Genomic DNA, 26630 nt, shown 5'->3' with positions numbered 1-26630 from the left:
TGAATCAGTAAGCATTACCAAATTCTATTCTAAGTCACAGCCATTAAATTCTTCAGGGTTTTTTTGACAAAAACTTGTGTAATTTGGGCCAAATTTAGATTTGAGCCCAAGCTACATATAATAAATGAAAAATCAATTAATAAACCAACAATTTCCGTTTAGTATTTTTGCACAAATGCATTAACTTCTTGCTGCATTATTTTAGCACTAATGCGACTGCAGCTTAACCTCTGGTTCTAACCATTTTATGAATTGAAGAAAAATAATGACTTAGTGCTGAAACAAATATTAAACAATATAGTCATAAGGAACTAAGAAATGTCGAACAACCCAAAACAGGATGGGCACTTATGATGGTGACAAGTGGCATAGAACTACTGTTCAGTAGAACAGTAAGCTATAGGCATATTCTGAAGTAGAATTTTTGTTCCATATATACGACTGACATATGAATTCGTGACATGGTGGTGAAGAAATTTCGTCATAATACATGGATGTGGACATACCTAAAATCTTGTAGTGAAGACAACCTTTGTAGACCTTCTATATATTAGATGTAGTTTGTCATGGACGTGTCAAGAAGTTGATATAGGTTCACTACATTTAACACAAACACATGTAATTCGTTGCAATTATAAGAATCCTTCTATGCCCCTGAATTACATTTACATGCCTGCCAACTTTAAGTAAGAGGTTATTGTTGCTTTTGTAAACATCTGAAAAAGATCAAAATTAATAAAAACAGTCTAATTTCAAACTAAAAAGAGCAAAGTACAGTATTTCATAGGAAAATATTACATACTATACAGTTTTATGGCATACTTGTAGTTAAGAGTAACTATACACCGATTTAGTGTAGTAATATTAGTTTGTTCACATAACTGAAAAACAAGCCATTATAAAATAATTCGTTTAAAAATCTTTACGGACATGCAAGACTTTTGCAAATTTTTAGGTGGTCTTTCTATACTCGAATTATTTGTTTAATTTTATTTTAAGGTATTTAACAGTAGAAATACTGTTTTGGTTTATTATAAGTTTAATGTTACGATTATGGCAAAGTGCATTCATAATTATGAACATGACATGAGAAGAGAATTGTGGAAAATCAAAGCATAAAATCCTTTTTGAACCCCTCCCCCTGCACTCCTCTGAGTAGGTTGAGAAATCAATGTAACAATATTTATTAACTGTATGTAAAAATTATCACTATATTTCATCATCTTTAAATAAATAAATTTCATGAGAAACATGTCATAATATAAAATATACTAAAATACAATTTTATTATTAAAATATCTATGAGCCACTCACATGTGAATAACGACAAGTTAAGAGCTCTGCCATTGGATAAAAAAAAATATATATATATATTAAAACTAACGTCACAAAAAATTTCTGTATTAGTTATATAAGTTAAAGCCTCGATTTAAAGTTGACAGGCTTGGTAGGCTCCAATATTCCTTTAAACATCTTCAGCATTAAACAATCCTAATGCCACTCAATTTACAACTTCAGGTACAATTAAAGAGGCTGTTTCCTGTAATTTAATTTATGTAACTTTTATGATTACATGAACTCCTTTTAAAACTGTGTTTAAAATTATATTCACATTTGATGATGTTTTCTATTTAACACAAGACCAGGCTAGGCAAAAGTAATTTAGTGCCATCACATATTGAGCAAGAGGATTATAGGGAGAAAGAACAATGCCTACATTCATTGATTTGGAAATACTGTACTTAAATATTCTCTTAAGTGAATGATAAATTTTCAGTATAAGAGTATAACTTCTCTTTCCATTGCAATGAAAATATGTTATGAAAATGGCTATCTGGTTCTTAAGCATTTAGGACTTTGAACTCTAATGTCAAGGTAATGCAGCCTAATAAAAGGAAAATTCAAAACTGGCAATGAGTTAACATTTTCAAGCGTTACTCATATTCTGATGTGTGAAGATATATAATACACGAGTCTTTCCAATGCTATTATGGAATAAGATTGGATTGAGTGACATTTTCACATCGACAGAGTGTTAACAATTTCGAAATTAAAACGCACACCTTTTGAACTCTCTATTTCGTTCTATTTGTATGTATACATAAATAAAAGTTTTTCCTGCACAAAAAACATCTGACCTCTTCAATTTTCGTAACACTCCAGATGCTACTTGATTTAAAAATATCCAATTTCTTACATTCGTAAAATAGATTCTCTCATTTCCAAGGCACTACAAGGCATCAGCACTGCACTCCATTCTTGACTCCTGCCCGGTGCACCTGCCTCTTCATACAATAAATGAATTGTGATACACATATATTAATCTTATATATAATAATTGTTATTTGTATAAAAATGATCAACTTAATATCGCTACATCAGGAGATGAAAAGAATAACATTACTATTATGTGCATGAAACCATCTGAATCTAACACAACAATATGTCAGAGATGTCCGACTGTCACGTCATCCAACACAACTAACAACTCGACATTTGCTAAACTATACACTGTACAATAAAAAAAAGTCTTGACTCAACAGCACCCACTAGGTGGGAGAGCGAATACACATACTCTGTATTCAATTTACAATTAAATTAATAAATGCTTTGTTATATTTAAATTATTCGCCTTCTTCTAAACAATGAGATTACTATCCCTTACTGAGCACCAACACAATTTCTGTATATCATTCCGGCATCCTTTTATAAGTGGTGCCAACTTAAAAGCTTGTACACTCAGAACTGGCCTCTTGTACCATTACAAATGTCTGATACGCAAGGAGTTGGGAACACTCAAACAGCAAACAAAAGAAACACGGAAACAATGGAATATGTAAACTGTATGTACATGAAGGCTTTTGATGCAAATATACCTCATTCATACCACGCATGTCAACCATCATATATTCTGATATGCAAATTGCAATTCAATGCACACAGATCCTTTCAACTTGGACTCATCACTTGCCTTCAACAAAATGGTTACAGTCAATTGTTTAAAGTTGGCGAAATGAAGTGATGTCTATGATTCTGAAGTGATGTAATATCCAAGGAACTAATAAATTATATTGAAACTAAGGTTGCTTGATTTGATGTACATAAATAACTGATTAATGACAATGAATATAAAAAAGAAGTACTAGTACTATTTAAAAGTATTCAATAATTCTCCTTAGTTATTCACTACAGTATTCCAAAATCTTACCATTAATAACTGAGTCTTATATTAAATCAGGACAGATCGCAACTCAGGAAATGATTGTTATAAGTGCAGAAAATTATTGTCAGATCTTTTCAGTTTGCTTTTGCTTGTTTATATATCAAATTTAAAAGGATATTGCAGAAGTCTCCAAAATTTACAATCATAATTACACTCATATAAATTAGATGTAATCAAAGATAGCACAGCATTGGTGAGCGCAATATTGGTGATTGAATAAATCACGAACTATTAATGTAAAATACTAAGTATGAGCAATTAACATATTATCTATTCATCAAAATTAAGAAAGATTCTGGTGAGTTAATGGAGAAGAAGCATACATTTGTCTTTTTCCAACAGTATTCTGCAACAGCACATACAGCTGACTATTCTGTGGACGAATATCATACAAGTTTAAAGGTAAGAATTAACAGTAGGAATGTATGACCCCCTACAATTCCCTGTAAGAAACTTTGATAGAGTGTATAAAAATACCCTGAAAGAACTTAAAAATAACATTCATGAAAACATCACCACCATTTTTAGAGGAACTGTAGCAAGAAATGTGTCATATCTTAAACAGGCCAAAAAAAAAAAGTTTGGAACCAAAAATCAGACAGTTTCAGAATCTCCTTTCTTAATTTGAAAGTTGTATTACCAATACTGTGCTGCTTTCATAACCAGTGTATGGTAGTGGACCTCCTAATAGCCAAAGTTGCCAGTTTCCGGCTGGGAGATAATATGCTCACCCAGTACACACATAAATATACCCGTAACTCTAAAATTTTAATGTTCTTAAAGCAGTCCATATATAAAGCAAGACGTAATCAAAACAAATGACTGTTAAGACTGACCAGGTGGACGTAATAACACGAATTATCATGGAAACTGATTCCAGGAAGAAGCACCTACGAGTGCAATACGGATTTGGAAGACAGAAATCTAGACTAGAATGAATGGTCCAGGATAGTTTATGCAACTGTGAAAGCTTCACTCTGAGCTAATGCAATGTGTGTGTGAATGCTACAGGAAAACCAGTACAGATTAGCAAAATCTCGAGTAGATACTTAACAAAGATTTTAAAGGTTTTACAGAAACAAACTAAGGAAAGATCAATATGCTTTTTACTTTGCTGAGAGACAGGAGTGGAGACGAATTTCTCAAGTAAGTAAAAAATCTTAACGAAGATTGCGAAGGCAAAAACACTGCTACGAATTTACAAAAATTACAAGCATTTGTGAATGTATACATAAACATACGCATATGACAGTTCTGCAGTAAAAAATAAACACATTTCCATATCTGGAAAATTATTATTACATTACTGACTGTTTAGAAAATAACTTTCAATTTTCTATTTCACTATACAATTTTGATTATGAAATCAAGCAACTTTAGATCTCTCTTTTTTTTTTTTTAAATTCATCGATGAAGCAAATGAGTTTCCAGCTCCAGCTGCAGAAGCTCAGAATGTTCCCCACTCCACTGTAATAAATGCTACATGAATGTTGGCACGATTTCACTCGTCACATCACCACTGCACAGTCCATGCCTTGTCCAGCAGTGAGCGCAGTGTGGAGCAGGCAAGGTTCAAGGAAGACCCTACTCTGTGGAGCCACTGTCAGTTGGGCAGACTGTATGTCTTCCTCAGCATGCTGTTGTCCAGACGTCCTACCCTTGCTGCCAGCAGCAGGTAGTTGTCATCTCCAATTGGAGCTTGCCTAATGAAGACAATAATTAACATTTCAAGAAATATCACCTACTCTAAATTACAACATATTAAATTATTATTATTACATCCATCCACAACATCACTACCACCACTATTGCTACTGCCACCTGGGGCAATATTAAGGGGCCCCCTGTTATAAAAAGAGTTGCAGCCCATGGCCTGGGTTCCTGTCCTGAACATTATTTTTTTAAGCCTTAGCCAAGGTAAAACCTATTTCATATAAATGTTAAGGACACTACTTGTAGATCCTGAACTTGCACATTGATATGTTGCTGTTTTGTTGTCATTAAGTCAAATGATGTCATTATTCAGTAACCATTGGAAGAGTCCACTGCAAGAATGATGGATGTCACTTTCTTGTCGAAAATGAACCAAGACTGTCAATGCATAGCTTAAGACATATAGGGTGTACATAGAGAGTTATGTGGCATTAACACTGATAGTCATTGTCCAGTAATGATCGGAAAATCACAGTTAAGCTTTGAGCGCTAAGCATTTCAAACTTTCAATTGCTTCTCCTGCAAAATGTATTCCAAATGACATCCATCATTCTTGCAGTGGACTCTTCATTTGCAGATTATGTTTCCATATTGATTTGAAGGTCCATTATTCCATAATGGAATAACGGAATACGGAATAATGGAATACGGAAATAACATTTCAATGGATACCTAGTCATTATGGTATACCTGGAAACGAGAAACTCGATAATACTGCAAAACAGGCAACATATTTGCAACCAAGACCTCTTCAAGTGATATCTCTATCCAATGCTTTTGCTTCAGTAAAGTCTCATTTTACAAACCTATGGATCAACAATTGGCTCTCTTCTGACAAAGGAAAAATTTTACATTCTGTACAAAAGAAACCAAATGACCTGGAAATGTACAAAAACTTGCGCAGACATGTTCAAACATTTTTAACAAGAGCCAGAACAGATCACATTGTCACTCAATTGTACCTACACCGATTTCACATTTCTGATAATCCTACTTGTCTCTGGTGTAATAGTCATGATGAAGATCTGGAACACATTCTTCTATACTTTCCATCCATAAACCACAAAAGAAGTAAATTAAAATCATCAGTACCAGTTGCAGAAGACACAGTCCTGCAGTATATACTGACTACACCCCAACTCTGGCTACTAGCAACAGGCACCTATAATGAACACCGATCAAAATACCCCTCATTTCCCGTGAAAAACAACAACTGAATAGACTACAGTGGACTATAGTGGACTTCATGTTGTCAGCAAACCGCTGGATACATTAAGAAGATTGATTAAGTACACTACTTCAAAAAAGTTTTCCACCACCCATATATCTTGTGTGTTTTATGTTTGTTTTCTTGATCAGTAGACATTCTGATTGTCACAGTAGATCTGTACATATCGTCACCTGCCCATTTACAATCTAAGTATGACTCGTGGCCTCAGTATATCCCAGTAGGGCGTGCTGCTTCTGTAATCCTGAACAGCATTAAGTTGTGTGTGTGTGTGTGTGTGCTCTATTCAGCTAGTCAACATGCCTGGAAGTATCATCAACACGTTTACGCATGCATGCACAGTTACTTTGTGACAGGAAGAGTTGTCAGTGAGGGACGTTGCTCGTCGGGCCAGCATACACCATAACGACGTCATTAGAACATAGCAACGTTACCATGTTACACAAAATGTTGCAGACATGTCTCGTAGTGGTCACCCACAGTTAACAACACCAGCTGATGAACACTGTCTACGAATTATGGCTCATAGAAATCGAGAGGAGAACAACTCAGAACTACTGAAGCAACTGGAGAGCTGTGTCGACCCAGTCTGTAAGAAACTGCCTCTACATAGACAATTTAGCCTTCAGAGCCCAACACGAACACCACTATTAAGACCCCAACAGCATGGCGCCTGGAACAGATGGGCAAGGAAGCACCTGGAAAGGCATAAGGTCCTCTTTGCCGATAAGTGTATGATTTGTCTGATGCCTGACAATCGTCAGAGGAGTGTGGAAGGAGCCAGGTACCAATGCACGATCAGGCACACTGTCCATCAGGACGAGAAAGGTAGTGGATCAGTCCCAGCTGTATTATGGTAGGCATCATGTAAGGATGTCGGATGCTGCTCATTGTCATCGAGGGCTGCATAGTACCGGAACAGGACTCTTCAGTCCATTGTTCAACCCTGAACCAACATAAAGGCAGTGAGTTAACCCTACAACACGACAATTCGAGAGTGCACAGCACACGTCTCGTGAACACCTTCCTCCAGGAAGCTGACATTTACAGAATGGAATGACTTACGATATCTTCAGACATAAACCCGTTGAGCATGGTTGGGACTTTTTGAAACATGCAGTATGATGCTGCGGAAATCCATTTCGCACTCTACACAACCTCTACACTGTAGAAGAGTGTAACAGACTAGACCAGCAACGCCTCAGCCACCTTGTGGACAGCATGCCGATGAAGGTCCAAGCATGCTCTAATACGAAACACAGACTAGAGTCCCCCAGGAAAAGACTTTGATTTGATCTGAATTGAAAGATTTACAGAGAGATACACTTTCCAGTTGACTGCCTTTGTTTTTGTTATTTTTTATATACTAAAATGTTTGTTTTGGTTTCATAAGGTCTGTACTTTCATTTACTGCTCTCAGTAAACTGTGGGTCACATGCTTACACCGAAATCCAGGTGGTGCAAAACTTTTTTTGAGTGCAAATTAAGTTAGGAAATATGTTTTTAAATACTTGAGTAATAATAATTTTTACAGAACTGTATTTGTTACTGGGTCTAGGTTCGATATCAATATCATGTAGCCTAAATTGCGATAAATCACCCAATATGGTAACCTTGGCTACAGAGGCTCATCTACTCATTCTATGTCCACCCAGTGACCACTAAAATCTACCTTCAAGCTGAGGTTTCACTTTCTAGTGGCAGCTCTCTTTATGTTCTTGTTGCTGTGAAGTGTTTGTTGTTTCTCAGAATCGGTTGAGATAAGAGGTCAGGTCTAAGCATTACAAATAATCATGTGGCTAAAAAGTTTACTTCCACCTGTCTTATCATATGACAATGCTGAAAGTATTTATCTTGTGTGTAAACAGGATTTTTATTACTCTCTGATTACTAAGCTGCATGTGTCACTCAATCCAACGGACTGCCACCACAAAATGATAGATCTATACTTGCAGCAACATATGTGTTCTTTGCCATTAAATTTTGGAAAGGTTTGATTAATTTAGTCATAGTATACAGAAACCAACCCTAGAGTTGTTAACAGATTGTAAATTTCTTAAGTCAACTAAATTCAGAGCCAATGAAAAATATGACGAGAAAACTAAAAGATTTAGTAAAAAATATCTCAGTAGTTTGATGTCTTATGTGAAAGAGAAAACAAGCAGATGGCAATGCCTATAATGATGACACTGTCAGAGAGATAGAAAAATTTTGCAGTAGAAACATTTTATGTGATAAATGATAATTTATTTAATGAACTTAGTAATTCTTTACAGTCTTACAAAAATTTCATTCACCGTTTCAATTACTAGTTAACTGCAAAGGTTCCAATGCTGTGGCCGAAACTTCATTTAATAACTGTTTATGCTTTCATAATGAAGATCTTAATGGATTCTTGGAACTACAAATTAAACATTTCTATGATTTGTTAATGTGAGTCCTACATCCATGCTTACTGCAGGTTTTCCTTCTGCTGATCCTGGTTATTGGCCTGAATGCGTTAGTAACAGCTTTAGACAGTAATACATTTAGTCTGGACCTCAGTATTTCCAAAACAGTTCCAATTCGGAAAGTAACTGCATCCAAACAAGTGCAAAAGTCACAAAACTGGTATTTGTCAGATAGTTGTTCATTAGAAAACTTCGAAATGGAGATTGTGTTGAAAGAATTTGGCTTATATATTTACAATCTACTGGGAAAGTGTATTGTCACCATTGCAAATTATTTTCAATTAAGAAAATGAACTCCATATTTGCTGTGATATGGTTTTGTAACTGAAAGAATGTAGACAAAGCTGCTGGAACTATTAAAATAGCACAGAACATAGAAATGCTATTAATTCTGGGTTGCTTAGGAAAAATATTTCCTCGCGAGTTGACAGTGAGTTAGTTCAACACAATATTGATGCGAACTATTGAATAATTTCTAGTTAATTGCAAAGATCCAATGCTGTGGCCGAAATTTTGTAATGAAGATCTTAATGAATTTTGGAACTAGAAATTAAACATTTCTATGATTTATCAAGAATGTACCTGCATTTTTTTGTCGAGATATTGCAAAATATAATTTTCCATTTTCACTGATTAATACTACACTGTTCTATGAATCAATCGCAGGTCATTCCCATCACTATCTTCTTCTCACTGCCAGAGCTCTCCACATGCAACTGTACTCTTTCAACTCGTGTTGCTGACTGACTTCATTATGTTATATATCTGATATGTCTTTTCCGTCTGCAGTGATAAGAGAATCAGAACAAAGTTATTTCTTGGATGGATGGGCAAAGTCAACATAATAAAATTAATTTGATATACTTCGCTAGTATTAAACAATATACGGAAAATATAAAAAAAATCGTTGTATTAATCCACCAAACAAAACTTTTGAACTTTTTCGTCACAAAGTACAAATAGGTCAAGTTTTGTATATTAGAGAAGTGTATTTTTTTTAGTGCCATTATGTCAATAGATATTACATTAGTATTTTTCTTTACTATCCATCATATCATTTTGTCTGTCTACAGCTCACATTCCAATATACCGCAGTTAAACTATATTGTGGGGGTGAATTATGTCCCTCGACAACTGTGTTGTAATGGGCTTCTACTGTACTGCAGCTTTTACACGACAACACAAAGCAATTGCATGTACCAGGAGATAGCACACAATCACAGATTAAGACAATGGTTAAAACAAGACAAGGAAGATGAATCTCCACTTCTCTGCCAGGAATCGAATGCAGATCCCCCAAAATTAGTCAGAAATATTATCACAACTTGAGCCACAGCAATACATTGTTATGATGACAATGCAAGTGATGTGGGATCAATATAGGTTAACACAATGTCTGTCTGACACACTTACTTGCTGCCATACTTTGTTTCTCGAGCCAAAGATCTCAGGTAGCTGCGGTGTTCCTGCTCCAAGATGTACGCTGTCTCCCTCAACTGGGTCAGTGTCTTGAAGCATGACTGCACATCCTCAATGATAAAGTTGGGCATGAAGCAGATATCGCCAGTGTACACTGCTTGACACTCACAAGCATCTGCAAGTAGGAAACAATATAATGTGTTAATTTACACAAGAAAGTTTCGTTAAGTGATAAGTACTGACCCAATTGTTACCTTTAGCAATAGAGTATTACTTTTTCATGTGGCAGTGGATCATGTTACAGTAGAAATTATCATCGGCATAATCATTTACTGAGAATGGCACATAGTCTATGCAGTTAATTTTTCTTGAGGTGGAACCATAAATGATGGCATTATGTAATCCAATATATTATACTATTATGAGTGATCAGGGGTAGGCAGTATTTGAAATACATGTATTTAAAATACAGTTGTATTTTGTAATTTGAAAGGATTATCTAACGTATTTCGTATTTGTTATTTAAAACTTACTTACTTACTTACTTCTTACTATTATTTATGCGTTCAGAGTTATGCCTATTGTGCAGTTAATAAATCTACTTTCTACAAATGGTAAATATATCACCTTTCAATGGATACCAGGCCACTGTTGAGTGCAAGGTAACAAGATAGCAGATGAAATAGCAAAAACTGCATCAAACCTTTTACCAATACCAAAACCTACATATTTCCATGACAGAATAATAAATAATATTCATAACATGATAAATAAGCAATGGATAGAATATTGGATAAGTGGGCAAACAGGAAGAGCACTATGGAAAATTTTGAAACAACCCAACAATATTAAAATCTACTGTGATATTCCCAGACAGATACAAACTTTTGCTGCAGGGGCTACAACTGGACACCTTGTTACAGAAGCTTACCTGCACTGCTTTAAATTATCAGAGTCACCACTATGTAAAGAATGTTTAACAGGAGATTTTTTTTATTTTTTACTTTATTGGGTTATTTTACGATACTGTATCAACATCTAGGTTATTTAGTGTCTGAATGAAATGAAGGTGATAATTCTGGTGAAATGAGTCAGGGGTCCAGCACCGAAAGTTGCCCAGCATTTGCTCGTATTGGGTTGAACCAGGTAACTTTCCCCAACCGGGATTCGAACCCGGGCCACTTGGTTTTGCGGCCAGACGCGCTGATCATTACTTCACCTGGACCTTTAACAGAAGAAGAAGCAATAGAACATATCCTATTTCAATGTAATAACACCAACCATAAACTGCAGGAAATAATGAAAAACCACTCATTATATAAAATTCTCACCAATCCACAGCTCTGGAAAATTGCATATTTGATTTACAGTGGACATTGTGTAATCAGCTTATAGCTTGACACAAGTATTAAGAAGTAAGTACGTTATTTAAAAACATAACACTAATGTATAACTAAAATACTCTAAATACTTTTTATGTTTTCAACTCAACCACAAGTTCAACAGACACTGAAAAGCAAAGAGAAAAGCAACTGTCTACTGTTGAGTATGAGCTCATAAACTTTTTCAGACAATGAAAAGCAAAGGAAAAAGCAACTGTCAACTAAGGAGTACGAGCTCATAAATTTTTCCAATAAGTATCCAATACTGAAACAAACCCTCATCGAATATAACACAAATGTGTGTTCCTCTGTGTCTGTAGAAAGACTGTTCTCTTTTGCAGGATTTATACATTCATTAGGAAGGGGATCTTTATCAGATGAACTTTTTGAGAATATTTTTTGAAGGGAAAAGTACGTATCTCACCTTTAAGATAATTTAATTGGTGACTAGAAAAAGGAAGAATGTCCACGTACCCTGTTTGAATAAAATGTTAAGAAACTTGTTAGTGAATAATATTCTGTTGCAATTTTTTCAATAATCCAGCAGGTATACATTTTATGTTAATATTTTAGATTTTCAATACCTGTATAAAAAGCAAATTGTCTCACACGAACTTCAAACATTTTATTTCACGTGTTCGAAAATACTGCACAAATTGTAGATTGTAATAATGTATCTAATTCCTAGTTTTCATTGGCCACTCAGGTTGCGAACAAAAGAGATGGTCTCCAGATATGGATGGTAGCTGCGAATATATTGAATAAGCAGTCGTGTTCAGCCGATAAGGGGTGGTCCACCAGTTTGGGGTTGGGCAAAGGGCTAATAATCCATCACATTAAAAAACAGTTTGTTACGAAACCACACAATAAGCCTCAGAATGGGACTGATTTTCTGGCACGACCACAGCAAAGGAATAAAGTTATGAGATTTAGTACGTGGAACGTAACTAGTCTTTATAGAACAGGAGGGGAACATTAGTAGCAAAAGAACTTGCTAGATATAGAATAGACTTTGTGGGAGTACAAGAGGTTAGGTTAGATGGGAACAGTATATCACAAATAGGAGATTACTTGTTGTATTATGGGGAAGGAAACAAAGATCAGCAATTAGGAACATGTCCAGACCTGTGGAGTAATGGTCAGAGCGTCTGGCCGCGAAACCAGGTGGCCCAGGTTCGAATCCCGGTCGGGGCAAGTTACCTGGTTGAGGTTTCTTCCAGGGTTTTCCCTCAACCCAATACGAGCAAATGCTAGGTAACTTTCGGTGCTGGACCCCGGATTCATTTCACCGGCATTATCACCTTCATTTCATTCAGACGCTAAATAACCTAGATGTTGATACAGCGTTTTAAAATAACCCAAAAAAAATTAGGAACATGATTCTTTGTTCATAAAAGAATAAAATCAGCAGTAAAACAGGTCAAATTTATCAGTGAAAGGTTATCATATTTAGTACTTAAGGCTAGATGGTGCGATATCACAGTTATAAATGCTCACGCCCCTACAGGAGAGAAAGATGACCATATAAAGGTTAGTCAACTTTGCCACATCAAAAAATTTAATTGTCAAAAGTACATTCCCCCATAAGGATATATATAAATATACTTGAAATTCTCCAGATGGATTGACACACAACCAAATAGGTCACATCTCGATAGATAAACAAAGACATACTAGTATAGTAGACATTCGAATCTTTTGGAGGGCAGACTGTAATTCTGACCATTATTTGGTAATTGCAGAATTAAGAGAAAGACTATCAGTTGCCAAGTGAGTAGTGCAACATGTTAATATTAGTAATATTAAAGGACGAGGAAACTAAGCCACATTATCAAGTCGAAATTTCAAATAGATTTGCCGCTTTAGCAACTTCTAATGAAGTTGAGGAAGAGTTAGATGTTAATAGCGTGTGAGGAAAATATCAGAAATAATATCAAAATTACAGCTGAGCAGAGCATAGGTTATTATGAAACTAAGAAAAAGAAACTATGGTTTGATGAAAATTGTTCCATGGTAGTAGAAAGAAGGAAACAGGCAAAATTGAAATTCTTATTGGATCCAGTTGAGGTGAATAGAGATAATTATTTCAATAAAAGATGGGAAGCAAGTCGTACACTTAGGAATAAAAAGAGAGATTACTTGAAGGAAAAACTGAATGACATAGAAACAAATAGTAAGAATAAAAACATTCGAGATTTATGTAAGGGTATAAAGGAATTTAAGAACGGATATCAGGCAAGAGTAAACATGATCAAGGATGAGAATGGTGACTTGCTTGCAGCCTCTTATTCAATCCTGAACAGGTGGAAAAACTATTTTGGACAACTACTATGTATATTGGCCAAATAGAAATGACTGGTACGAAATTCAAATACAAACTACTGAGCCATTTATACCCGAACCTACACTTTCTGAAGTCGAAATTGTGATAGAAAATCTAAAAAAGTATAAGTCTCCAGGTATCAATCAAATTCCAGCAGAATTAATACAAGAAGGTGGAAGCACATTATCTAGCAAAATTTATAAGCTTGTACTTGCTATTTGGGAAAGAAAATTGTACCAGAAAATGAAAGGAGTTCATAATATTATTGTACCTATCTTTAAGAAGGAGGACAAGACTAACTGTAGTAACTTTCGAGGAATATCACTTTTGTTCACGTCTTACAAAATTTTGTTCAATATTCTTTTGAGAAGATTAACTCCATATGTAGATGAAATTATTGGGGATCATCAGTGTGGTTTTAGGCGTAATAGATCAACTATTGCTCAGATTTTTGTATTCGACAGATATTGGAGAAAAAATGGGAATATAAGGGTACAGTACATCAGTTATTCATAGATTTCAAAAAGGCATATGACTCGGTTAAGAGAGAAGTTTCATATGATATTCTTATTGAATTTGGTATTCCCAAGAAACTAGTTAGATTAATTAAAATGTGTCTCAGTGAAACATACAGCAGAGTCCGTATAGGTCAGCTTCTGTCTGATGCTTTTCCAATTCACTGTGGGCTAAAGCAAGGGGAATGCACTATCACCTTTACTTTTAAACTTTGCTCTAGAATTATGCCATTAGGAGAGACCAGGATAACAGAGACGTTTTGGAATTGAATGGCTTACATCAGATTCTTATCTATCCAGAAGACGTGAATATGTTAGGAGAAAATCCACAAACAATTAGGGAAAACACGAAAATTTTACTTGAAGCAAGTAATGCGATAGGTTTGGAAATAAATCCCGAACAGTAACAAATATAAATGACACTCGGTAGGAAATTAAATACAGAATAAATATGGGAAATGCCTGTTATTATTCGGCCGAGAAGCTTTTGTTATCTAGTCTGCTGTCAAAAAATCTGAAAGTTAGAATTTATAAAACAGTTATATTACCAGTTGTTGTTTATGGTTGTGAAACTTAGACTCTCACTTTGAGAGAGGAACAGAGATTAAGGGTGTTTGAGAATAAGGCTCTTAGGAAAATATATGGGGCTAAGAGGGATGAAGTTATAGGATAATGGAGGAAGTTACACAACGCAGAACTGCACGCATTGTATTCTTCACCTGATATAATTAGGGACATTAAATCCAGATGTTTGAGATGGGCAGGGCATGTAGCATGTATCGGTGAATCCAGAAATGCATATAGAGTGATAGCTGGGAGTCTGGAGGGAAAAAGACCTTTGGGGAGGCTGAGATGTAGATAGGGGATAATATTAAAATGGATTTGAGGGAGGTGGGATATGATGATAGAGACTGGATTAATCTTGCTCAGGATAGGGAACGATGGTGGGCTTATATGAGGGCGGCAATGAACCTGCGGATACCTTAAAAGCCATAAATAAGGTAGTTTTCACTATTTCAAAGACGAAACATCTAAATCTGAATGTACAGCACTGCTTGATGGCCACCAAATAATATCATCATCATTTATTATTATTATTATTATTATTATTATTATTATTATTATTATTATAAAGCCTTATGAGTTATGAAAGATCTTGTCTGCTGAATTTACAATATAATACCACTGCACTCTGTCCTGACAAACAATTTTTCGGTTATCATAGATTTCTAAAATGTGACTAGTTGCAGGAAATGGGACCTAAAGTCGGATTTTTTTTTTTTTTGTGGGTTCAAAAAGAGGATGAAATATTGAGGATTAAAAAAAAATTCATAATTCTGGGTGCTTTAGTTTTTAATATACTAGCCTACTTATTGAATGTTGATATTACATTATGTACTTTTCGAGAAAAATGCAATTAAAGTTTTCACTTGTTTTCTTAGCAACTCTAAGAAAGATTTAAGTATTTAAGAAGCACCGTGTAAAACTACGTCCGAGATTAGTATGTAATAAAAAAAAACCTACAGGTAGTGCAGGATGTCAAAACATAGAAATGCAGTTTTTACACCACAAATTCGTTATTTTGTTCTCCTGTAAAATTTCCTTCCACGACTTTAGGTCCCTTTTCGCGCAATGGGTCACAAATGTTGAAGTCCTCTTTCAGATTCTCCAAATATCTAAGCCCAGGTCTTCCCAGTGGTCTTTTCCCTAAAGACGTTTCTGCAAACACCCTTTTTATTCTTCTTTCTTTCTGTGATGATGTTATTCACATTTAAATTATTAGTAAGCCACATGTTCTTATGATTTATAATATATAGTTAAATACAGTATTAATTATCATGAGCGAGAAATCCTCTCATCACAGAACAGGATTCTTTAATGTGCTGTGATTAAAATTATAATAGGATACTACTGGATTCTTAAATCGTAAGATGATGGTGACTAGCAGAGTTAATTTCGACCCATGGGTGAAATATGCAGTAAATCATGTTTGAAATCTTCTGAGGAAAAATTGTTTGCTGTGCCTTAAGGAAGTCACACTTTGAAATTTTATTGTCCTTTATGTATCAGTCCTTTATTGGGTTCGAACATGCATCTTGGGATCCAATGGCAACTTTATTTGTTTATTGTTTCAACACAGTATGAGCTATGCTTGTGACACTAACACCCACAAGGGAATGCACACAAACCACAGGATGCTGTGGTCTTGCATTCATTCCCGAGAGGGGAAATACAAAGACTGGCACACAGTGTTCAAGGTTGGTGATGTCAGGAGTTGGTGTAATCAGACACTGACATCCTTCAGATTTAATGGAAAACATGAAATTATCAACCTCATCCAGTCACTTCCTTTTCTGCTTAGAAATTATGCCACTGTCTCACATATAATAATTTTAAGAATTAGAATCTTCTGCCGAAACTGAAATACAGTGAACTTGGGTTGGATTCCTGAAAGAGAAGTAGCGATTTGTTTTTCTTTCATATGCAATGGGTATGTTTTTCTTATTTTAGGTAATGACCTTGTCTAATGTCTATGACAGGACCAGAATTTCACTGTTAATGGACGTCTAATGCTGGTCCATTATCCTCATGGGAATGAGGGCACAATAGTGATAATGATCATATAAGGAAAAACGATTTAAAAAATAGCCCCTTCTTCTCCAGGAAGTGATACTAAAATCTACTTGCTGGTTTGTTTCTAACATCTACTGATGCAATTAGGAAGATCGTATTGGACATTGATGGTCTGGCAGTGTGAATGGTATCATTTCTGAATTGAGGAATGTATGTGGTAGAATTGGTACTTTTAACGTTGACAAGGAGAATGTTAAAATGTTAACAAGTTGAGGTTAATTATGAGATAGGCGAAAGATAAGTTTCGTATTATTTTATATATTATAATGCTTGCAACAGATATATACTGCAATACTTGACTTAGTCATCTTATTTAATGGATGATGATGATGATTATAAATAGCTACCTGGTGGAATAGAAACAGGACAAATGGGAGTAGTGCGAGAAAATCTGCCTCAAGTCACTGTTGGGAACTTAATCTAGGTCATCAGCAGTCTACAAAAAGCTAGCTCAGCAGTTCACAAAGAGTGTGCTGAGAAAAACAACAAAAATATTTTTATTAAAATGGGAACATATAAACATATACAAAACAGGCACAAGTATTCCATATTTTAATGATGTTACAGTATTTATTAAACTTAGATAACTATAAAATTGTAATATAAACTGCAATAGTTAAAAATTTTTTGTCATTAATTGAACTATTTAGAAATATGGACTCTTTTACTTAACAATTATTCAATATAGAAACGAATTGCAGACCAACAGACACCTTATTTCTTGGTCCACAGAAACAAGTCACTCTCGTATCTTATTTTTAATGTTGGCCAATACGGAAAATCCCTGTCCATGCAAGGAGGTTGTTCAAAACTCAGTAGTGTGGAAGGGATATATAGTAGTAGTAGTAGTAGTAATAATAAATAATGATAATAATAATAGTAATAATAATAAAAGAACTTATAAATAATAATGATAATAATTTATTTACTTATTTACTAATATTTCCCTATCACCAAGGCATTGTGTGTCCTCAGGTTGCAGATAGAGGAGATGGCCTCCAGATATGGAGGGTAGCTGTGATTATATTGAATAAGCAGTCGTGGACAGCCGATAAGGGGTGGTCCTCCAGCTTGGGGGTTGGGCGAAGGGCTAACAACCCATCACCGCAAAAAACAGTTTGTTACGAAACCTTACAATAAGACTCAGAATGGGACTGATTCTATGACATGACCACAACAAAGGAATAAGGATATGAGATCTGGTACATGGAACGTAACTAATCTTTATAGAACAGGAGGGGTAACATTGGTAGCAAAAGAACTAGCTAGATATAGAATAGACTTCGTGGGAGTACAGAAGGTTAGGTTAGATGGGAACAGCATATCGCAAATAGGACATTACTTGTTGTATTATGGAGAAGGAATCAACGATCACCAATTAGGAACAGGATTCTTTGTTCACAAAAGAATAAAATTAGCAGTAAAGAAGGTCGAATTTATCAGTGACAGGTTATCGTATTTAGTACTTAAGGGTAGTACTTAGTTACAAATTCTCACGCTCCTACAGAAGAGAAAGACGACCATATAAAGAATAGCTTCTATGAAGAATTGCAACACACTTTTGATCAGTTATCTAGATAACACATGAAAATTTTATTGGGAGATTTCAATACTAAAGTAGGACGGGAGGATATTTTTAAACCGATTATTGGAAAAGAGAACCTACACGTAGCCAGTAATGACAATGGAGTTAGGTTAGTCAACTTTGCCACATCAAAAAAATTTAATTGTCAAAAGTAAAATATTTTCCCATAAGGATATACAGTACATAAATATATATGGACTTCTCCAGACAGATTGACGCACAACCAATAGATCACATCTTGATAGATAAACGGAGACATAATACTATAGCAGGCATTCGAACTTTCATGGGGACAGACTGTAATTCTGACCATTATTTGGTAATTGGAGAATTAAGAGAAAGACTGTTAGTAGCCAAGCGAGTAGAGCAACAAGTTAATATTAGTAGATTCAATATCCTGAAACTAAAGGATGAGGAAACTAAGCAACATTATCAGGTCGAAATTTCAAATAGGTTTGCTGCTTTAGCAACTGCTGACAAAGCTGAGGAAGAGTTAGATGTTAATAGCGTGTGGGATAATATCTGAGATAATATCAAAATTTCAGCTCAGCAGAGCATAGGTTATTATGAAACTAAGAAAAAGAAACCGTGGTTAGATGAAGATTGTTGCACAGAGTAGAAAGAAGGAAACAGGCAAAACTGAAATTCTTACATGATCCAACTGAGGCAAATAGAGATAATTATTTCAATGAAAGACGAGGAGCAAGTTGTATACTTAGAAGTAAAAAGAGAGATTACTGGAAGGAAAAACTGAATGAGGTAGAAACAAATATTAAGAATAAAAACATTCGGGATTTATATAAGGGTATAAAGGAATTTAAGAATGGATATCAGGCAAGAGTAAACATTAACAAGGATGAGACTGGAGACTTGCTTGCAGATTCTCATTCAATCCTGAACACATGGAAAAACTATTTTGGACAACTACTATGTATAATGGCCAAATAGAAATGATTGGGACGAAATTCAAATACAAACTACTGAGCCATTTATACCCGAACCCACACTTTCTGAAGTCGAAATTGCGATAGAAAATCTAAAAAAGTACAAGTCTTCAGGTATCGATCAAATTTCAGCAGAATTAACGCAAGAGGGTGGAAGCACATTATCTAGCGAAATTTATAAGCTTGTACTTGCTATTTGGGGAAAGGAAATTGAACCAGAACAATCGAAGGAATCCATAATTGTACCTAACTTTAAGAAGGAGGACAAGACTAACTGTAGTAACTTTCGAGGAATATCACTTTTGTTGACATTGTACAAAATTTTGTCCAATATTCCTTTGAGAAGATTAACTTCGTGTGTAGTTGAAATTATTGGGGATCATCAGTTTGGTTTTAGGCGTAATAAATCGACTATTGATCAGATTTTTTGTATTCGACAGATATTGGAGAAAAATGTGGGTATAAGGCTACAGTACTTCAGTTATTCATAGATTTCAAAAAGGCATATGACTCGGTTAAGAGAGAAGTTTTATATAACATTCTTATTGAATTTGGTATTCCCAAGAAACTAGTTAGATTAATTAAAATGAAACTTACAGCAGAGTCCATATAGACCAGCTTCTGTCTGATGCTTTTCCAATTCACTGTGGGCTAAAGCAAGGAGATGCACTATCATCTTTACTTTTTAAGTTTGCTCAGAATATGCCATTAGGAAAGTTCAGGATAACAGAGAGGGTTTGGAATTGAACGGGTTACATCAGCTTTATGCAGATGACATGAATATGTTAGGAAAAAATCCACAAATAATTAGAGAAACACAGAAATTTTACTTGAAGCAAGTAAAGAGAGAGGTTTGAAAGTATACTCCAAAAGACGAAGTATATGATTATGTCTCATGACCAGAATATTGTACGAAATAGAAATAGAAAAATTGGAGATTTATCCTTCGAAAATGTGGAAAACTTCAAATATCTTGAATCAACAGTAACAAATATAAATGACACTCACGAGAAAATTAAACACAGAATAAATATGGGAAATGCGTGTTATTATTCGACTGAGAAGCTTTTGTCATCTAGTCTGCTGTCAACAAATCTGAAAGTTAGAATTTATAAAACAGTTATATTACTGGTTGTTCTTTATGGTTGTGAAACTTGGACTCTCACTTTGAGACAGGAACATAGGTTAAGGGTGTCAAGAAGAGATTAAATATAGCCATTTGGGAAAAAAAACAGAAGTATAAAATTCGATAATAAATTATATCCACCAAAAACAACTTGAATTGTATGGACATGTTAAGAGAATGTCAGAATAAAGGTTAATAACCTGGGAACGACAGCCCAAAGAAAGACAAGACAGCTAACTGCTGGTCCCATGTCCATACACTATGAGGGTATGTGGTTAGCACGATGATTCTCCAGCTATTAAGGGAAGACAAGCCTTATGTGGATACATGACATTCAACAAAAAATAAGAAGGGGGATAGAAAAAGGGCAATGGAATTATAGAAATGGCAACAACGGATTAGGAATTGAAAGAATGAATTATTGAGCACTGGAAGATGTTTGATACACTGTAAAACAGAATAGCAGCAGCAATAATAATAATAATAATAATAATAATAATAATAATAATAATAATAATAATAAATATGCCAAACTAAGTCATTTTAAGGTTCTGGATTTAAAGAAACTGCTGGTTGACTGGAAAAGCAAGCATAATATCTCTCTTACAGTACAAGCCACATAAAAAAATTAGTCGCAGAAAGAGAGAAAAAAAATCTCTTCTTGGTCATGGGCAACATAGCATTATATTCTCACATGGAGATGAAACAATGTTAAGACTGTTACTCTCCTCTAATTTAACATCAGTTTGACAGATTCTCGATCAAAGAATTATGACAGCAAACATGGAAATTGACCAAAGAACAGAATTTCAGGCAAGAAGGCATCTACATGGATAGATAATGGATACAGTCATATGGATGATGCATTCAGACAACAGAAGAAAACTTTACATTTTAATGAAATAACAATTTTAGGCCATTTACTGCAATTTGCAGGAAATTCACATATTTTGACAGCTGATTATGTTCAGGTTAGTTCTGAATTAGTGATTAAGAATGGAATCACAGACATAAATATAATGGTAAAGGATCCACACAAAGTAAACTTTGACACAAGAAATATAAGAAAGAAAAATATGAACTAAACAACTGTACTAACAATTTTATTCCTAAACTTCTTAATGAAGATAGCCTACGTGTAGTAACAAGTACAAAGTTGAGACAAGCATTAGGTATTCTTTCAAGTTCAGGATCATGGAGACATCGAAAATACCAATATCTTAAAAGTCGTAAACATTAATTTACTAGGTTTTGAATTTTACTTTTGACTAATACAGTATCATGTCATTGCATAAATTAACTTCAAAGAATCATACTGTCTACAAAACAAACATATCCGTACTACAGACAAGAAACAATTTTCTGTGCATATCCAGCTAAGAGGGATTTTACTGTCCCGATACCAAGGTTTTGTAGTATGCTTACCTTTCAGTTTGTCCAGTCTTTCCATATGTGCGATGAAGAGAGAGTGAATCCTTTGGAGCTCACGGTCTGGATCCAAGTTCATTTGCAATCCCGCCTCTAGGCCCCTCGATACATCACTGCAGCCTGCTGCTAGTTCACTTTGAGCTCGGCAACTGAACAGTCAGCATGACACTTTATTAGTGGCAGTATGGAATCAACACATTCAGGACCAGCAATAAAATATTGTAACAATGGCTGCAAAAGGGTATCTGTCGGATACAGGGGGGAGAGCCATTAATCCTTCCCATTGAGGACTTTAAGGAACCAACCTGGACAAATACCCAATATCCCATCCCTATCTTCCCGTGGTGCAGCTGTTAGTAAGCATAATTTTACAAGCTGAACTAAAGGAAGAGGCTACTCATCAATTAGCACTGGTCAGCTTGATGAATTAATGACTGAATTTGGTATAATTTTCCTCTCTTCAATACCTAATTCCCTCTTTACCCTTTCCTATCCAGTCCTCTGACTGAACTCTTACTTTCTTCGACCCCGACGGCATTAGAGCATTCGAGGCCTAGGGGTTCATTTCACTTTCCTTCCTCCTCTTTCTACTGTTCTGTTCCTAGCGCTGACCTGCTATGGCACTAAAATCGTCCTCTAGTGGCTTTAGGAGGAAAAGCTGGTGATCAACAAGATCTCCCAGCTAGGTCCAATGGACCCATCGACCAACAGCAGGTGTGATCCTCCAGACATTCTGGGGGTTGTGTGTGAATGAAGTAGCCACCAAAATGTTAAAATATGGTGTTCACTTAAATCGACTACAACTTGTCATTTTCATTCCAATATGAAATGAGTACCATTAAGGTAAAATTATCCGGAGATAAAATAGTCCCCCAATCGGATCTCCAGGCGGGGACTACTTTAATGGTACAGAATCAACTAAACATCTTACAATGGAATGCTGGCGGTATAACATCGTCTGTAGATGCATTTAGATTGGCAACAGGCCATGATTGTCTGGCCAAACACCTGCATAGAATTGGAATATATCAGTCCCCTAACTGCCCATTGTGCAATTCAAACCAAGAAATGGATTTGGAACACCTCAAAATCTGTGCTTCAGTGGCTGACCATGATAATATCTTTGAAAAATATTGGAGTGCAAGAGGTCAAATGATTTTATTGTCAAACGCCTGGCATTAGAAAACAATAACATAGCAAACTTCTCGAATGACTAGAAGATGCAACTTTTGGAGGTCATTTAATCTTTTCATCATCAAACGAGGCTTTTCCCACGTTTTTGCGACAGTTCACAAAAACGTTACAAATTATTTATAACACTACCACACAAATTATGCATGTGGTTAGTAACACTATGTAACACAGCACATAGGAAATCAACAACACAACAGCCTTTTGAGTGGGTGCAGCAGCAACTGATAGAAAACACTACATTTTGATTGGTTCAGAAGATTACTGCAGTTCAGATTTTTCATGGGGAGGGTTGTCAACGTGAATAACAACTGTCAAGTGCATAATTACAATGACTTAGGTACAGATCTCGGATTATATCTCTGCTTCTGTACAACATAACGTTTGTGGTAGGGAGGAGGAGGGAAGGAGATAAGTTCGCAATACTTTTAAATGCTGTCGCCAATGGTAATATAAGCCATTTGAAATTTACCAGTCACCCACCGGCAGAGATATAATCCGAGATCTGTATAAATCGTGGTGGTACTACTACTATTAAGTTATTCCACCATGCAATGTGCTTTACTTGAATCTCACTGGTTCTGCAAATGTATTTGCTAGTTAAGTAATAATATAGACTTGTTATTGTAACTTCTATCTGATTGTAAATAAAAACATGGCCAACTTCAACTAGCTGTTTTACTATGTTGTTGTTGTTGTTTTCTAATGCCAGGCGTTTGACAATAAAGTCATTTGACCTCTTGCACTTCAATATTTTTCAAAGATATTATCATGGGTGTTCCGAATCCATTGCTTGGTTTGAGTTGCACAATGGGCAGTTAGGGGACTGATATGTTCCAATTCTATGCAGGTGTTTGGCCAAACAGTCATGGCCTGTTGCCAATCTAAATACAGCTACAGACGATTTTCGTGGTAAATCGGGAACTAACTGTGGATTATGATGCAGAGCGTTCCATTTTTTCCCTTGAGATTGTGTTATCAAATTTTGTTTGTTGAAGTCTAAGTATGTAGCTTTAATGAATCTTTTCACAGAGTAATACGTAGATTTAGTAACAGATCTGTAAGTAGCAGTGCTGCCCTTCTTTGCTAAAGCATCCGCATTCTTGTTTCCCAGGATTCCACAATGGGATGGTATCCATTGGAATACAATTCTTTTATTGAGTGATATTAATTAAGAGAGCATTTTAGTTATTTCTGCTGTTTGAGATGAAGGTGTGTGTTCAGAGACTATTGACAGAATAGCTGCTTTGGAGTCTGACAATATAACTGCATTCTTAAATTTATCGATGTGGCATAGAAGATTCCTGAGACTTTCACTTATTGCAATGATTTCTCTATCAAAACTTATTGTTCCATATCCAAAAGATCTATAAAGTGAGAAGAGATAACATGTAACACCTGCACCGGCACCTTGTTCTCTGGAGATCAAGGATCTGTCGGTCTATAAATGAAGCCAGTTTTGTGGAGAGTACCTAATATTAATTGTCTCTAAAGACAATTGTTTCATTATTTCTGTGTTTACTTCTGTTTTCAGTATTTCTTGTGTTAAATTTAGATTATACTCTATATTTAATAGAGTTAAAGGGTTTGGTTTAATTTGTAAGTTTTCTTTTAAATTCGGGATATTGATTTTCTGTTTTAATTCTTGAACCATGGATATGAAACTTTTTTGAGTTTTCAATCTATAGTGAGGACTGTATGAATGCCAATTGTTTCCTGGTAATCTGATAAGTTTTTCATATTGAATCAGTGCTTTTTCTTCTATTGTTAATATTAGTGCTGTTAGTATTAGTGAGGAATCTCATAAAATCTATTGGAGTTGTTTTGATTCCACCAGTAATGAGCCTGAGAGCTTGGTTTTGAACATATTCTATTTCATTTATGAAAGGTGAAGTAATTAAAATTTCTCCGTAGTATGTCAGCACTGACTGTATAAACATTTTGTATGTAGTGTTCAAAGTATTCTGTTTTACTATTGGTGGGCAGAAGTTGTTGCATTGTGGGAAAAGTCTTATTTGTGACAGAATAGTCAAGCACTATGTGGCACAACATCTAGGTCAAAGTGTTCTATGCTATTTTCTGGGTATGTCCTGTTTACCTCACAATATGTTAAGCACTACGTACTAATACACTCACTACTGATCATTGGTCATCTGTAAGGAAGGGATCAACACTAGCTTCATGACTTCATAAAGCTATGAACATCTGGAATTATACTACAGACAGAGTCTTTTGAATCAGTTAAGGGAGAGGATCGAGGTCAACATTTAGGTCTTATTTTCACCTTACAAGTGTGTTGTGTATCGAATGACTTCTAGTAAACAAAACAAATCAGCCAGTGTTGTAAGCTTTAGTTTATTACTTATTCCAATAAATTAGAGATGTCAAATCACTGCCACAAATGAATATTAGTATTATTATTACATATTACATATGAAAGTCAAGGGAACTATAATTACTAAAAGAGGACAGAAAATATCAACACTATTTAGATTTAGGCTTAGACCTATATTATACTTAAAATTATGCCAATATCTATTTTACTACAGTATACTTATATTAAAACTTAATAATATAAAATGATTTTACAGTTAACTACATATGAAAGCCAAAGGAACTATAATTATTATCAAAATAAATAAAAGGACTGCATAAAATGTGAATTTAGTATTATTTTGTATACAAAGAGAGTTATGATCATTGGCAAACTGTGCGTTTTTTTTAAGCAAAACGTAAAGTGCTGCAGCAAGACCATTCTTTCTTTACATTTGCTTCACTGTTCTGCAGCAACCGTGCAGCAAATCAAAACACTTCTTTACGAGTTTGCTGCATGATCCATCATGGCAGAATGCGTGTTTTGGTCTTTTGCAACGTTTATTATTGTTAAAATCATCTAGTAATAATAATTCCATGTAATTATCATGGAAGTCGAAACTATTTAACATGTTCGGTTCTTTTAAGGTTAAATTTCTTACTACAGTAATAGAAGCCAATATTAATTGTCCATCATTTTGCAGTTAGCTGACCTAATTGCGTTTTTTTCGACCCTCATTTTTCTGCAGCAAAGGCATGAAGTGCTTTACTGAAGCGCTTAAAAAAAAAACGCACGGAAAGGGTATATTCTGTCGATGCTGCTGCTACCTACAGGAAAATTACTTGAAAAAGGCGTCAAATCAGATAATTTCAAAATATCAGACATACAAGTTACGAAAAGGAGGACATTTCTTGATTTTTTAAAATCCGCCCAGACCTGGACAAAGGCCTAAAAAGGAGGACATGTCCGGACAAAAGAGGATGTCTGGTCACCCTAAGTCAGACGTCTCAGTAGGGCCTCCTCGGAGCACTTCCTCCTCTCTCTCTTTTTTTATGTAAGAGTGGAACAAGATGCGGGAGCAGTTCGTGTGTCTCCGGATGACGTCATTGACCGCGACGTTTGAATAGACATCTGTAACCGCTACGATTTTGTCTC

General features: G+C 35.2%; 1 protein-coding gene across 2 annotated transcripts in view; it reads right to left on the bottom strand.

The window, feature by feature from the left end:
* Positions 1-1182: 1182 nt before the first annotated feature.
* RasGAP1 (Ras GTPase activating protein 1) overlaps positions 1183-26630 on the bottom strand; it is a 102668-nt gene continuing 77220 nt past the window's right edge. For both annotated transcript variants that reach the window (XM_069833550.1, XM_069833551.1), the window contains exons 15-17: positions 21968-22119; positions 10028-10208; positions 1183-4926 (exon numbers count right to left, since the gene is read on the bottom strand). In XM_069833550.1, the coding sequence (XP_069689651.1) occupies positions 4827-4926; positions 10028-10208; positions 21968-22119 (433 nt within the window). In that variant the 3' untranslated portion in view covers positions 1183-4826. The remainder of the gene's footprint in view (positions 4927-10027; positions 10209-21967; positions 22120-26630) is intronic.

The sequence above is a fragment of the Periplaneta americana genome, chromosome 8 (genome assembly GCF_040183065.1).
Source record: "Periplaneta americana isolate PAMFEO1 chromosome 8, P.americana_PAMFEO1_priV1, whole genome shotgun sequence".
In the NCBI taxonomy this organism is placed as follows: Eukaryota; Metazoa; Arthropoda; class Insecta; order Blattodea; family Blattidae; genus Periplaneta; species Periplaneta americana.
This window is presented reverse-complemented; position numbering and strand designations above follow the sequence as displayed.